At 35.7% G+C, this 16,675-nt stretch overlaps 1 protein-coding gene across 1 annotated transcript in view; it reads left to right on the top strand.

The window, feature by feature from the left end:
• The window catches only part of SBF2 (SET binding factor 2), a 208,442-nt gene that overhangs the window by 98,852 nt on the left and 92,915 nt on the right, over positions 1-16,675 (top strand). The window contains exons 10-15 of the mRNA XM_009994267.1: positions 2,055-2,168; positions 2,683-2,811; positions 3,553-3,651; positions 7,828-8,032; positions 10,273-10,382; positions 11,866-12,015. Of these exons, the coding sequence (XP_009992569.1) occupies positions 2,055-2,168; positions 2,683-2,811; positions 3,553-3,651; positions 7,828-8,032; positions 10,273-10,382; positions 11,866-12,015 (807 nt within the window). The remainder of the gene's footprint in view (positions 1-2,054; positions 2,169-2,682; positions 2,812-3,552; positions 3,652-7,827; positions 8,033-10,272; positions 10,383-11,865; positions 12,016-16,675) is intronic.

Genomic DNA, 16,675 nt, shown 5'->3' on the forward strand with positions numbered 1-16,675 from the left:
AGTATGGCTGTTTATTAAGTTAAATCTGTGCCTTCTCTGTTTTGTACACCAGTAAAGCTGCAGAACGTTACAGAAATGGAAAAAGTGATCTTTTTGTATATGTGTGTAAATGTTAAAATTAAGTTCTCTTTTAGCACCCCACACCCTCAAGAAAAAATAAACATTAAAAAGGTCATTCAAGATCTAGATGTTAGAGTAAACATAGAAGTGGTAGCTGTGTCAATAAAACAATTGTCAGTGATTTTACAATAATAGTGATAATTATTATGCATTGTATGCTTGGATGTATTGGGAAAGGAGCTATAGGTTATTTAGCATTGGATTTGGCTTTAATGAACATCAACCTGCATGAAACAATATCTAATTGTCTATAATAAAATAAGTCTGTAGAAGGTTTTCTACTAAAAACTAGTTGATTTAGATAAAAGTGATTGTGAAGCTGTGATAACAACTCAGCAAAGCTGCTTTTCTTGGTTTGTAGGCATGTCTAGAATTGATCGTGAGTTGATAGTTTGAACTAAAATCCAAAAGCAAATTCAATTTAAGAACATATCTTGGGTTTTTTGTTAAGATATATTAAAAAACTTGAAACTCTGAAGTGGTACATTATTATTTCTTCTTATTTCTTGCTTTAAGGTTGGTTTCTTTTCTTGCTGAAGACAGAAAATGTCATTCAAATGTCATTTCAACTAATGGCAAAATTTAGCTAAGATCTCACTTTGAATGATGAAGTTATAAATCAATGTAATTTTGTATAAAAATAAGAATATTGTTAAATCTGAAAGAAGCAACCATATTTTCAAGTAGTTCAAAAAGTCAGAGTACAAATATACCTGTTAAAATCCTAGAGAGCAGCCTGGACCCAAAGAAACTGAGAATATCTTTCAGTAAAGTAACCCTTACAAAATTGAGTTAAAATAGAATAACACCGGTGATGTTCCATAGCAGAATAAACAGACATCCAGAAAAGTATTCTAATAGGACAGCTTTACAGATTATTGTATATACCTAAACTTATTTCTTAAAAAATCATTACAAACTTTAACTTGTTTAAGTTGTATTTGCTTGTTTGTTACCTGATCAGCTGTTTACCTGATTCATTCATCTAGTATTCTTTGCTGCTTGTAAATTTTGAAGTTAGAATTTGTTTTAAAAGTCCTTGAGATACTGTAAAACCTGAGGTCACAAAACAGTTTTTAGGACCTCAGGTTTTAGACATGGCAGCAGTCTGAGCAGGTACCCTAGCTAGGCAAAAACAATATGGTTGGAATGGGATTTGATCAGTCTTGAGTTGCACCTAGGCCAGCTGAAGATATCACTGCCTCAAGTCTACCCCTAACTGTTCACATAATTTCTATTTACCCGTAGAAGTTTTTGTAAGCAGTCCCATACTAATTTAAATAAAAATAAGCTGGGACTTTACAAGAGCTACGCTTTTAAACTTTGTAAACTAACCCTGACTTACTTTGGCTCTAGTAGATTGACAAGTGGAGATGTGAGTTGGAAGAGTCCTAGACAGGTAGCTGATTACACTTAGTGCAGTCTCCTCAGCTGGCAGAGCTACAGCAGATGACTGTGGTGATGCATGTCATGCTCTGAGCCTGGGTCCCACCACAGCAGCAATGCCAACTTAGGCTCCTGTGCTTCTCTGCTGCCCCTGCCCACTCCAATGGCACTGCTGGTGTAGTGCTGCACACCCACACTTGTTTTAGGGAGTAAATCCAGGCTAAAATACCTGCTTTCCTTTATGTGGTTCATCATACGACAACTCCAACAGATACACTTGCTTTGCCCAGAAGCTGTAGAACAGGCATAGGAAAAAGCAGCAGGAGTAAAGGGTGAATATGTACTGAACCTGTCATTGCCATCTGAGGACATGTCAGCAAAACTGTGCCCTTGTGTAAGATAACTTCATATGTCTACAAGTTTCTCCACTTGGTATGCCACACTGCTGCCTTGTTTGATTAGTTTGTAGGTGTTTCTCAGCTTTACACAAAGCATGGAAAAGTTTAGAAAATGAGTGTTTTAACAGCATATTCAATGACTGTTTACAGGATAAGGAAGTGCGAGCAATCTTCCTTAGGCTATTTGCACAACTTTTCCAAGGATATCGATCGTGTCTTCAGCTGATCAGAATTCATGCTGAACCAGTAATTCATTTCCATAAGGTAAAATAGAGGTAGTTCATGTATTTTTGCTTGTGTCATGTTATTCCCACAAGCTTGCCTTTTGAGCAAGTGTAGAAGTTTTAAAAAATAATCTACATGTGATAAGCATATAATTTTGACATAGCACTGTGTTGATGACCTTTAGTGGGAATAGTTGCAGGGACAATGATGAAATGTGAAACAAAGTTAACGTTAATGTTTAATACAAAGAAGCATTTGAGGAATCATTAAGGAATTTTGAAAGCATATATATAATTTGAAAATGATAATTCAAAGTGCTAGTTTTCTGTTACTGTCTGTGAGATTTATAAGATGTGTGCATCAAACTTCCTGTTGCATCACTCCTGAATTTAGATATGAAAAGATACTAGGCAATATAAAAGATTCTATTTAATTAGAAAGTACCTCATATTACTATAAGCTGGTGAAAATGTTTAGCTGGTAGTACATAAATAATTGGTTATAGTTTTGATACTGATAAAATACATGCATTTTTTTCCTATCTTTATTGCAGGCAGCCTTCTTGGGGCAGCGAGGGTTAATTGAGAATGACTTTCTAACCAAAGTTCTCAATGGAATGGCATTTGCTGGTTTTGTGTCAGAGAGGGGTCCTCCTTTCAGAACATGTGATCTTTTTGATGAGGTAAAAATTATTTCTCTATTACCAAGGAAATTAAAATGTACCTATGGTATTTCAGCATGTGAAAAACTGTTGAAATGCTTCTGGATCCTCACTGTTTATGATATGAAGTTTATACTAAACTTCTCAGTTCTCATTTTCTACTATGCATACATTTCTACTTCCATAAAATGATGCCCTACTCATATATATGAAGTTAAACAGCTGTATAAATAATGGTAATGCTGTTCTTATTGTCAGGGTTCAAACTTCATAATGTATCATGGACTTGTACAGGATTATTTTGAGTAATTTAATTATAGCCTTAGAAACATTGTAAAAGCAATTAATAAATATTAAATTGAATAAATACCCAACTGTATAAGGTGGGACAAACATTTTTTTCATTTAAAAAAGTAATGCCATATTTTACTGTGCTGACTTTATTTGAATGTAGAGAGCAAACAGAGTTTGGTGTTAATTCTGCATAGTAGTATGTATGAGAAGTCTCGATTGTGTATTAAAGTGTTAAAGGAATTTCAGGTATGTAGGACTTTGTGTTAGGTACGACTAAAATTTTGTTAAAGGAAGTTGTGTAAGAAACTGAAAATGCCTCATGGTCCAGAGCAACGTGATGTTGCATGTTTTTCAGTGTTCAGTTTTCTTTGCTCAGTTTCCATTTAAGATTAACATTTCGTAACTCGAATAGGAAAGGAAGTAATTTTCCATTCAATGACCAATATTTTTATTCTTTTGTTTTTTAAGTTGGTAGCTTTTGAAGTTGAAAGAATTAAAGCTGAGGAAGGTAATCCACCAAAAATGATAAAACATGTTAGAGAACTTGCAGAACAGCTCTTCAAAAATGTAAGTTTACTATACCTGCTGCACTTTTAGATTTGAGATAGTAACATTGAAAATTGTCGTTTCTGAGATTGATTCATTATCTGAAAATGGAAATGAGTGCTTCAGGTAGTCATAATCTACATTGTGGCAAAAGACTTCAGAACTTTAAATGTCACCAATTTTGTACATGTGAAGGAAGTTCAGTATAGTAATACTGATTTATTATTGCTAGTATTGATTTATGTATAGCTAGTGCTGCTTAGCATTCCATTTTCTTATATAAGCTGTTATTTTCTCTGCTGTAACCTATCCGTGCCAAATTCATCTCTTTTCTTGCCTGTCAACCACTTTTCCATATGAAAACTATACATCTAATTGGCATAATGTAACTTTCATCACATTTTTCCTGCTGTGCAACCCAGTCCCCATGGCTTGTGTGCTCAGCAAGCACTACTTTATTTCTTACAGCCCATTTCTCAAACTCTTTTCATTTCCTAGAATACCATTTTCAGTTTCATTCTTGCCTTCCTATCATGCCTTTATGTTACATGGTGCTTTTGTAAAATCTGTTACCATTCCATTACAATTTTTAGCTGTTGTTTTTATTTATTTTTATTTTGGCATCAGCTGATCTTTGCCTTACCTCCCCTACACTTCCTGCCATTGATCAGACTCCAGAGAGCAGTAGCTGTTACACACTGAATTAACACATCTATTGTCCTTTCTTTTCTATATCCCACTTCCCCAAAAATATTATTTACATCTATGCTTCTATTAAAAAATCACAAGAATTACTAATTACTGCTAAGTTATGGTGTGTTCCATAACCCCCTCTGGCATGGAGGTGAGGCTGACAGACCTGTAGTTCCATGGATCCTCCTTCCAGCCCATCTTGTAGGTGGAGGTCACATTTGCTAACCTCCAGACTACTGGTACCTCCCTGGTTAGCCAGAACTGCTGGTAAATGATGGAAAAATGCTTGGTGAGCACTTCTGCCAGCCCCCTCAGTGACGCTAAATGGATCCCATTCCCATAGACTCGTGTGTGTGTAATTGAAGTAACAGGTCACCAACATTTTTGCCTTGGATTATAGCACTTTCATTCTGCTCCTCATCCCTGTCTCAGGTGGCTGTGTACTCTGAGAACTAGTCTTACTCTTAAAGACTGAAGCAAAGAAAGCATTAAATACCTCAACCTTTTCCTCACCCTTTCTCACTATGTTTTCCCCCACATGCAGTAAAGGATGGAGATTTTTCTTAAGTCCTCCTTCTGAGACTAATATATTTGTAGAAACATTTTAAATTGTCTTTTATGGCAGTAGCTATATTAAGTTCTAGTTGGGCTTTAGCCCTTTTAATTTTCTCTCTGCATACCATCACAACATCCTTTGAGACTTCCTGTGGGGCCTGCCCCATCTTCCAAAGGCCATAAACTCCCTTGTTTTCCTAAATTCCAGTCAAACCTCCCTGTTCAGCCAGGCCAGTCTTCTTCCCTGCAGCTCGTCTTTCGGCACAGGGGGACAGCCCGCTCCTGTGCCTTTAAGATTTCCTTCTTGAAGAATGTGCAAGCCATCCTGGACCCCTCTGCCCTTCAAGACTGCTTCCCAAGGGGAGGCAATTTTCTGTCAACGAGGCTCCTAAACAGGCCACAGTCTGCCCTCTGGAAGTCCAGGGTGGCCATTCAGCTGACCCCCCAACTCCGACATTTCATGACTGCTGTGCCCAAGGCAGCCTCCAACCGTCACATTATATCATGTCATGACACGTCATGCCACATCAGTATTATGATACCAAATTACTCCATAGGACATGGTGAACATTTGTATTTGTTTTCTTGTGGATATAGATCCTTTTTAGAATGAAGGAGCCTGTAAAACATAAGTAAATATGCATATGTGCAACTTTTCACTTATGTTATTTCTTAAAATCAGTGTCAAAACTAATCAATTTTAGTCTTTTCTTATGATGAGATTTATTTTTACCATTGTAATTGACCTGCTACTTCATTACCACTAAGTCAATTGACTTAATGTATTTTAAGTCCCATTTTTAGTGGTTATGCTGAGTAAAGCACTGTGATGAGTAACATTACTTCTATAAATTATGTCTAGAGCTGCCTGATTTTAAACTCACTGCATGATGCATTTTGACACCTTGTTTCATAGTTCGGGTAGTGGGTTTATTGTTGTTGTGACAGTCTAGATACATGTGAGAAACAACGTTTGTTAGGGAGGGATAATTATTATTATTATTAGTCTAGCTAGTACAAGTGGAAAATCTAGGCAAGTTTTTGGCATATGCTGCTTCAGTAGTTGAAGATTAGGTTTGTGATGGCCAAGATTGAAGTAACGTTCTGGATCTCTCTTCTCCATGAAATGGAATGTGGAATCATGATTCTTTTCCTGTTAAGTGTCATCTGTTAGCCCTTGCTGAGGTTGTGTTCCCTTTCCCTGCCTTGCTGCTCCTTGCCTCTTCTGCTGCTCTCATCCTCCTGCCCAGATTTGTGGTTTGTTATATTAAAGTTGCCTCTGCAGAGAATGTGTATGGCTCCATATATGGTTTGTTTTGACTGCTATTTCTTAATTTGATATTCTTATCTTTCGTTCCCATAAAATAAAGTAGCAAGCTAGCTCCTGTTTACAAGTTTTATTGCAAGCTAGTTGTGCTTGGTTGAGTAGCACTCTTTGGCAGAGGTACATAGCCAGTAATAAATAACAGAATAGAGTCAAATTAGATAAGAGATAAATTAAAACATTGTTAATAATAACCCCTGGTATATGAATGAAGATATTAAAATAGCCAGTTTTGTTTGATTGAGTGACTGGTGGTAGAATCCTCATGGAACTTACAGAGTTCAGCTGTATTTTGGAAAAGGTACAACCTGAAGCCAGAAGGAAAACTCAAACAGGAAAGTTTATCAACCATTTGAGGAAAAAAAATTAAAATAAATGCTGAATTTTCACATTTTCTCTCTTCAAGATATCATTCTGGAAAGTGTGTTTTAAACAAGCTGAAAGCAAAGTGGAGGCAGTTGAGTTAAACTTAGTGGTTTGTGATGTACATCTTCTTTCCAGCTGCTGAACACCAGAGGCAGAAGATGCATGTCCACATGTAGGAACACATATTGCACTGATACGGCATCTGATATTCACAAATGTTAGCGAAGCTTACCTAAAAGTCTTCAAATATCCTATATACAGTTGCATCTCTATTATATGGTACATAGCATGTTTCACTAATGTCTTCAGTATGGCAGTATTGCCATTGATCATACCAAGATCAAGACAAAGATAATTACTTAGGAGCAGATGGAGCAATTAGTTTGGTAAAACAAATAAGACAGTGTTCTACAATGTGAAAGTAGTTTTTAATTGTTTTTCATTCTGAAGACCTCTGCAAGAAAACCCAAAAGCAAAGATAAAGCCTTTCTTTTTGGCTGCTTCTTACTTTTTTTTAAAAAGAAAAATAAAACAAAGATCATAAAAGAGTAAATGAAACGTAAGCAAACATTTATTTTCATTGTGGAAATTCTGGTAGTTTTGCCAGAGCAAAAAACTTTTCTTTCCTTTGAGAACACCCAGAAATCTGATGTGACAGATTTGTTTTAATTTCCTTGTAGTTTAGGCCCATCATTTAATCTCTCTAATCACCTATACAAACTTTTTTCATGTTTTTTAGTGCAAACAGTGAGCTGTGTGACATACAGAAGATAGAAAATTGGTCCCTAATGAGGGATGGCCATATTTTGATACAACATGGTACAAAAATGAATTTTCACTTTGTAGTTGTGATCAAGATGAGAATATTTCTCAGTAGTTTGTGAAGAGATTCTATGTTTTCATATTTTCTCTCTCTAATTAAGAGATTGATTATCGAACTAATTTCTATTCAAGTGCTAAATATTCACTAAGCTGCATAAAATCAACCTAAGTTAGGCAGTGATTTTCTTTTATTCTCTTTCTTTTTGAATTTTGCATGTTGACAGAAATAATTTTCTAAAACCCTTTAACAAAGTTGGAAATATTACAGATAATGAATCAAGGATGTTATGAAACATTTTATTAGTCAGCTGTGTTAGATACTTGGCTTCTTAATCTTTCAGGTATAACAGATACGTGAAATAGCAATAAAATTGGATGAGACAGCTGGTAACATTATGTAAGACATCTGCATGTAATGTTTTGCTTCTGACCTGCAGGAGAATCCCAATCCCCACATAGCATTCCAGAAAGTGCCACGGCCCACCGAGGGCTCCCACTTGCGCGTTCACATCCTCCCCTTCCCCCGGATCAATGAGTGCCGGGTGCAGGAGCTGCTCCAGGAAGGCCTGGCAAGGAGTCAGGGTGCACCTCCTGCCACCAGGGGGGACAAGAAGTGTGTTGTTCCAGCGGGTCCCCCTGTTGGTATGTTTACTTGTTCCCTAAATTACCTATTTCATTACTTGAATACATAATTAGCATGGTTGCCATGTGTTGCTCCCAATTTCATATTAATATGATTGTAGCAAATTTTAGTACATAGACTTGCCTATGCCTTGGCAATTTTAAAAGCCCTTTTGCATCAGCTTGTGCTAAACCAAATATCTAGAGTGTGAGTGGCATAATTACTCACAGAAAAGGATTTGATCTTGAGTTAAACTGAACTATTAAATTAGATACTGTCTGCTTATCTAGATCTGGTGAATATCACCTGTAGGACTGACTGAACCAAGCTTTGAAATGTTAGGGTTTCTCCTTTGGCACTACTGGAAGACATGTAAATTACTGGAAAAATGCAAGGAACAAACATAGTATCTGTCTCAAAATAAATATACCTGTATTTAAATATAAAGAACAGATGTAGACATATTAAGCCTGTAAATTTTACTTTAATGCCAGAAATAAATCTATTAGTCATATTAATCAATGTGAATGATGGCCTAAACAAGTATGTTTAGTAAACTTGTAGGGCACATGAAGCTGGCAGAGCTTGCAAAACTTCTTAAGGATGGGATTAGGAACCAAATCAATATTGAAAAATTAGAGATCTAGTCTCTGTTGAATTTCATCTTTACTGGTTTTCTTCATACAATTATGGATAAGCATGAATCAGCTGACAAGGCAACAGTTCTTCAGAAATTAATTTGGGGATTATAATGATGGTAAGGCAAACATGACCCAACTATATCAAGCTATTGCAAAAAAAGGCAAACATCTTAGTAGGATATATAAACAGTAGTACAGTCAGTGAACCCCATGGAGAAATCCTTTTGCTGTACTCAGTAAGACCTCAGCTGGACTGTTTGTACCCAGTTTTGGACACTGGAAGACTGTCTCCATTTTTGGTGCTCTTGGAGGGAGTCCAGAAGAAAGCAACAAGAATGACCAGCAGTCTGAAGAACGTGACCTACAAGGAGAGATGGAGAGTTGTTTAGACTGAAAAATAAAAGACTGAGGGAACACATAATAGCAGTCTTCAATTACATAAGAGGCTGTCGCAAAAAGAAATGGAATAATCTGCAGTGATAAGAAATAATGGGTTTAATTGCAACATAAAACTAGGGTTATTAGGAAAAACTTGGTAACATGAGGACTGTGAGGCAGTTGAATGGATTTCTTGTGCAGCCATAGAGTCCCTGTTATCACAGAACTTTGGGAACATATTAGACAAACATGAGAAATAACATAAATACAGTTGATCTGTCTAAGGACAGCAGGATGAACTAGATGGCCTTTTGAGGCCTCTTTTGGGCCTGTTTCTCTCTGGGTTTATGGAAGAAGTTCCATTCACCTGCCTTTGCTGTTGACTATATCATTGGATCTGTTACTTATAGAAAATTTAAAGAGTATGTGCTTGTGTTCTGTTGTCTTTCTTTAAATGACTAGATGAAAGAGAAGATATTCATTCTTAATAAGTCAATTTTTATGTCAGAGTTTTATGTGGTTGTTTTTTTTCAAGGAACAGCTTTCACACTTACACTCTCTGCTGTCCTGTGTGTCATAATCCGTGGATATACAGACCTCATTGTTATCCACAAAAAGAGCACATTTTGCATTTAAGTTCTATTTACTTGATAACAGAAAGGGAATGTTAGTTGTTCCATTCTGAGTTTTCCTGAAAATTCAGAGTGAAAACACCACATGAAGAAAGTAATCTTTAGATCTCAGCAAATTGGAATCTAGATAAGAGAACAGCTTTGTTAGATTTATTCCATGTCACAGCGTTCTTGGCATGGCAAATGAATTCTGTACAGAATAGTTATCTACTGCTACAAAATATGCAAGGCTACGTAGTTCATTGCAGAACACACACACTTTTTTTTTCCCCAATTAATTTGTATTTATTTATATATTTGATAAGTATGTTAGAGATTGGAATCTCGTTGTGCTTGTATGAGACAAACAGAACTAGCAGTAAGGGAAATCAACTGCTTTAGTTAAAATTCAGAGCACACTCTTGTTCAGATAGAACAGGAAAATCAATGTTTTAGGATATTACATTTGCTTCTGAACATGCCTACTAATGGTATTTGGTTCACAGAACAAAATGGAGGACATGCTACATTTTTAATATAAAAAAAAACAAAAACCCAAACTTTCTGATATCCTTTGTGACTCTTGCAGGAGACGTTTCACAGATGTGTATTGTTCTTTTTCTTTGGTAGTTTCCATAATGGAAAAAGGAAGCACAGTTTTCAACAGTGCACAAAGACTGGAAGTTGTTAGAAACTGCATCTCATTCATTTTTGAAAACAAATTTTTGGAGACTGAAAAGGTAACAAACTAAAATTTTAACTTTCTGAAATAAGCCTCCGTTCTGTTGATGAGCAGCTGGAGACTGATCTTATCACAAAGTACATTTTGAAGTCTTGTTTCAAATACTAATGATTATTTTAACCATTTAAATGAATGAAGTAAGCAATAATCATCTAAATGCAACATTGTGTTTAATATGAAGCTAATGGATTTGAAAATATATTTGTAATACTATCTGGGTATGTTGATGCCCTTTTTGCTAATTTATATTGCCATTAAAAAAAGTATTGTCCACATGAATTTTTTTTTAAAAGGTACATATTGGTCTAGCAGTATTGGTTAGGAGGAACGTAAACAAAAAATTTAAACAGCTGTTTCAGTGTTTGTCAACCAATGCTCGTTTGAAATTTTCAGTACAGTAGATTTTGCTGGTTTTAAAAAATAAATTTGATAGAACTCAAGAGATTAATGTAAATATTTGCATGTCCGTCTTCTCTGAAATGTACAAGTGAGATGTCATCTTCAGATTCTTTTTTTCACATTGAGAAGGTGCCACATTTTGTAGTTTTTATTCATAGAGTTTTAAATTGTTGATTCTAGAACAATAATTCAAACTTACTCTCAAATCTAATTCTACATATGAAAATTACTTCAAAATTATTTTAAGAATTTTTTTTTATTTCTCAGAAATGTATCACCTCTAAATCTGTCAGGTTGTGCAGCTCAAATAGAAAATGTTTGATTTACAATTTTATGTTATGGAAAAGTCCTGATATGTTGGAAAAGTCCTTATAAAATGTGTAGCTTTTGTTAAAAAGTTTTGTTGCATGTGTAACACAGTAGTTTTTAAACTCTTTCAACTTACAGGGACTTGGAAAATCTCAGTAGTTTTTTGTCCCTCTGTCTGTTCTTGGGCAATATTATGTTATTTATGTTACCACCCATTAGGTCTAGTCTACAGGGCCATAGTTGATAATCACTGATGCAGCTCTGGCTGCATTTTTAAAGCATTGGCATAAATATTATGTTGGCACTGTTCTAGGGTAAGCTGCCTAACAGTCTTGTGGCCTCATTGCTATGAGAGGTATGTCACTTGTAAAGCCATTTCTCATTCACTGCTTATCAAAAAACATGCTGGTTGGCCTTGATATGGTAACTCGAGACCTGGCCTGGCTGGTACAGAATAGAGCACTTGCTTTTATGCACAGTAATCCTTTTCTGATTTCAGATCCGTTCAATGCCTGTCTGTATTCAGTCATTTCTATTTACAGCTGTAGGTGAGAAATGCTGTTAAATGCATTTAAAAAAAAAAATTGGGAAAAAATAAGTACTTAATAAGTCAAACTAAACCAACCATAATGTGAAAATTTAATATTCAAGCTAACATGTTATTTCCAAAGATATTCTTTACTGTCACTTGCAGTCTCTGAATAAAGCATGAATAATATTCAGTAAGATTAATAAGATTTCACTTTCATGAAGTTAGATTTTCTTGTCTCCAGACCCTGCCTGCAGCTCTAAGAGCCCTGAAAGGGAAGGCAGCCCGGCACTGCCTGACACAGGAGCTGGGCCTGCATGTGAAACAGAACCGAGCGATCCTGGATCATCAGCAGTTTGACTACATCGTGCGAATGATGAACTGTGCTTTGCAGGTATAGCATGTGAAGTCTTTATTCTTTGGTTTGTCCTTATGATAAGCAAAATATTATTTTGAGACATGTGGAGAGACAAATTAATTAAATTATAGGACCACATGCTACAGTGTTGTCGCAGATACTACTTGAGGGTGGATTTAAGATCTTTTGTTGTTGAAAAGACAAAAGACAACATGCTCAGGTCTATGCAGATCTGCCTGATACACAAAAAAGAAAGAAAACTCCCATTATTTGTGATTTAGGTATCATTTAGTTTGGGTATGTATTGAAGTGATTTATTTTGGTGGTTTTAAGTACTATTTAAATGAATGGGTGTTAGCTTTTCCAGGTTGTTTTCAACTGTGAGCCCCTAAAATGTGTATTACCCACTGCTCTGCTAAAAAAACCCATATGGTTGTCATCTTTGTCATCACAAAGATGGCTACTTAGGAGAGTAAAATATGTGAATTACTTATTTTGACTCCTGTTTGAGTAATTGTTCTGGTTTAGCTTTACTTCTTGGCAATTCAATGTCAGAAATGTTTTATGGATGTCAGTGTTTTCAGTCTGATATCTGAGAATGCAGTAGTATTTTTTTTAATTCGTAATGTGATCACATTTGGTTATAATTAGCCCTGTGTTGTTCCTGTCTAAGTTATTGCATCAAATTAGGGATTTGATTGAGACATCCATATTTTAACACCACTCTTCTCTAACTTAAAAATAATTTAAATTATTTTGCAGCAGTTTGTTGACCCATATTTTTAAAAACTGGATGCTAAATGCAGTTTTTACTTAAGTGCAGAGATCAATAAAGATTGAGTGAGCAGATGCTTTCTCAGGTCACCATCAAAGTTTAATTGTGTGGTGTATTTCTAATTTGTTCTCAGTAGATACTTTTCTACTGGTTTGAACAAAATTCAACTTTGCTTGTCTTTGGAGTAAAACTACCTGCAGGTAGCAAATAAAAACTGAAGTTGACTGGTTAAAATTGTTGCACAGCATGTACCAGAATGTTTTCTATGAAAGCATCTGAACTCCTGACATTGGGCAGCTAGTTAGAAGCAAGTATTTAATACATCTGCTTTAATGATGTATGAGATAATATATTAGGATAAAAGCATAATTTATTATTTGTCTGTGCACTTTGTTCAGCTGTATTCTTTGGAACAATTTGTGAGTTGTGACATTTTGGAGCTTCCCTGTATCAGTTCAAGAAAAAAATACATTATCAAGAACCTACTTAAGCTTACCCTTGCTGCAGTAGAGCTCAGCAGGTCAGCATTTTGCTGTAGTGACATGAATTCTGCTAGCTGCAGGTCAGAAGACCAAGTCATTTGAACAGTGCCTGTCAAGAGCATATGAAAATCTAATTTAAGAAATGTCGTCTTAACTGTGCATGTATTCCAGCTTTAGGGAAATACCACAGTAATTATAATGGAATTTTTTAGGGAGAAGGGAGTTGCAGTATTGCTTTAACACATCACTGAGCTGTTGGAATTGTACAATCTATCTCAGTTGTACCACCAAACCTCTTGTCACAGATTTTTCTGTTGTTGTTGTTCTCATTGGTGTCGGTAAGATACAAAATAAAACATTGCTGTGAGCAGGAAGCATGTAGCAGTTGATAAAAAAGCTGAGAAGAAGGGCAGTCCCCGGGCTTAGCTGATAGGTTGGGCGGAGCCTTGGCTCTCTACTGTACGTGCTGGGTTGAGCTGGAATCTGTGTGCAGCAAGCCCCAGCCCGATGGTTTTTCCTGCTGGCTCCCCTGTTTATGCAGATAGCAAATCTGATGCTCCCCAACCAGCAAACCTCTGCTTACTGCTAGAGTGAATTGTTGTGAACCATGTGTATTTCAATAGGTACAGGTTGGCCATTTCTGAAAGTGTTTTTTGAACAAGAAACTCTATTATTGGCATGTATTGTATTATTTATCTTACTGGGAACTGAGCCAGGTATTACAAAAAAGAGGAAGATTGCATTCTGCAAGTTTATTGCAGATCCTTCTGTTACTATTCAAGATTTTCCTGGTTGTTTAGTGTCCTTTTTTTTTTTTTTTCTTGTAATAGAATGTATTCTCTTGTTTTACTGGAGTCCATAAAAATAAAGGTCAGATGCTTTTTCAGAGCTTCTGTATACTGGTTTTGTAGTTGAAGAGCAGTATGTTAACAGCGTATGAGTAATAATCCCACCATGTTCACTGGTCTCGTTAGATCTGGTGTGGCATGTCTGCTACCACCGTGCTTGAGAATATGTTAAGAGGAATAAAATATTCAAACCATTGCTTCAAGTTAATAGCTTTTTTTATTTTAGAAAAAAAATAGTTTGGCTGTATTTCCCCCAGTATCTGATCTCTAGTCATTTTGCAACTGGGAGGAAGGGAGAGTGATACTTCATTGATTTCTCTAGAGATAGCAAAACTTGGGCTTTCCAGACCTCTGGTGTTTGTCATTTTGAATCTCTCAGTCCAAGAGTGGCATTCTTTTGAGTCTTCTTCAGACTGTTCATAGTCTGAAGCTACTGGGCAGGACCTCACTGTAACTTTTTAATAGGCCCATGATCGATGGAATAAAACAACAGAAATTCATATTAATCTGCACTATTTTGCAGTTAGGCAGCTGCATGTCAAGCTTAATGGTAGACTTGAGGTGGCTATAGAAATACATGTAAGGTAAGGCATAATGTAGTCAACAATGGAGTGTTAAAAACATGCTTTTGTCTTTTTATGTCTGGCAAGTGTTGATATGCTACCGCTGCTGAAATAAAAATGAAACAAGTAGTTTTGTAGTACTAGGAAAATAAAAATGAGATGGAGATTGTATTGCTTGTTGTTTAAAGCAGAAGGCTGATGAGGGCAATTAAATTCCCTATTATTTGCTTTTATTTCTGCTAGGACTTGTCATTGGCCAGTTACTAAAAACTGTATTGTCATGCCCTAACTAAGGTTTTTTCCCCAGACAAATCATATACTCTGACAAACATTTAAATCAGCCTGTAATATATTGCAGCAGTGATTAATATCTGTGATAGTGAAGCAGAAGCATTAGGTCCTGTTCCATATGTAATGTAACTAAATTACTGTTAAAAACCATCTACAGTATTGTGAAAGGTTAATACATTGATTGACAGCTTATTAATACAGTTAGCACTGAAATGAGAAAAATGTGAAATTATTTCTCTAGAAATAACATCACTGCTGTGGTGTTTGCTATCTGCTGCTGTGGTTACCTCAGAATAATAGTTTGCAATTACATGTAAATTCCTATTTTAGAAGGTTTTTTCCTCTTTCATTTTCTGTTATGAAGTGCTTTTCACTGACCTTTCAGAAAACTGCTAAACTTCTTGCAGCTGAAGAGCCCATTTTTTACCAGAGAAACACTTCTTATGTTTCCACCAGCACAGTGTATTTTTAATACTCGTTAAGAAATAATGGCAAAAAAAACATCTCAAGGCTCAATGTGCATACTTTACTTCATTAATTTATTACAAACACCATGGCTTGTCCAGATATTCAGTTGTCTTTCAGAGTCATGTCTGGCAGTAGCAAGTGAACTGTGTTTTGAAACATAATAGCACTTAATTTGATTAAATATCAGTTAAAAAAAAAAAAAAGGCCTGAAGATGGCAAGTTCTCTCACTGTGTAGGTGGAGAGTACTTGATAACCAAAACCAATTTTTATGTTAATAAGACATTCTAAACAATTGCATGAAATACTTAATAGTAACAGTAAGGCTTCTGACATGTTTGGTTTTTTTTTTCTGGGGTCATTCTCTTCAGATAGGGCAGGACTATGAACTAGCTTCCTTTGATAGTTGGAACAGATACAACTTTTTACTTAAAAAGAAAACCTCCAAAACTACAATGTTGCAATGTAACATTTCCTCTGGAAGGAGTTGGCCGGTAATGTTGCCTAAAAGCACATTAATGCTTTTCTTTGGCAAATGTGGCCCAAATTGGAAAGCATATGTGCCCCAGATATCTGAGGTACTTAATCTAGATGTGATTGACGTGGGAATAAGGTGCATAAAGCTGTTAAATACATAAATACTTTCAAAATCCTGGTCATCATGTGAAGGAAAGGGGTGAGATCTTTGAATTACGGGATTTAATCTGATAACCTAAAGTCATCAGTGTGGTTTTAAGACGTGGTTTGCTTCAAAGTCTTTATAGTATGAAAAAAAATGGTAGGAAGTCTTCATAGCAACCAGGGCAAAATTAAAAATTCAGTCTGTGTTAGGTTACAGCAAAGGTACATCTGGGACAGCATCTGTTCTCTATCGATGGCCTAAAGCAGGTGAAAGATAGTATTGATTAATTTTGTCTCTAGAATTTTGCTTGTGACACTTCTGTATCACTTCGGTGTAATCAGGGTCTCCTTCTAGCACTTACTATGCAGTCTGTTGTAAAAGAAAGTTTAATATGCAAAATTAAAAACAATGGCATTCTATAAATTATTACTTTTTTACTTATGCAAATAATTGTGTAGTATATTCTGCCGCCAGATAAAGTTGTCAGTAATGTCTTAGAATTCAAAGGTTGCAAATACTCTGCAATAACAAGAAAGATTTTACTACTCCTGAGAGAAGGTCATATGTGTGGGTCATATGATTCAAATTCTTGGCAATATAAAGGTGAAATGAGCTGGCATTGATCAGATTTTATGTTGAAAACTATCTT

Source organism: Chaetura pelagica, unplaced genomic scaffold (genome assembly GCF_000747805.2).
Source record: "Chaetura pelagica isolate M959 unplaced genomic scaffold, ChaPel_1.0 scaffold153, whole genome shotgun sequence".
Lineage (NCBI taxonomy): Eukaryota > Metazoa > Chordata > Aves > Apodiformes > Apodidae > Chaetura > Chaetura pelagica.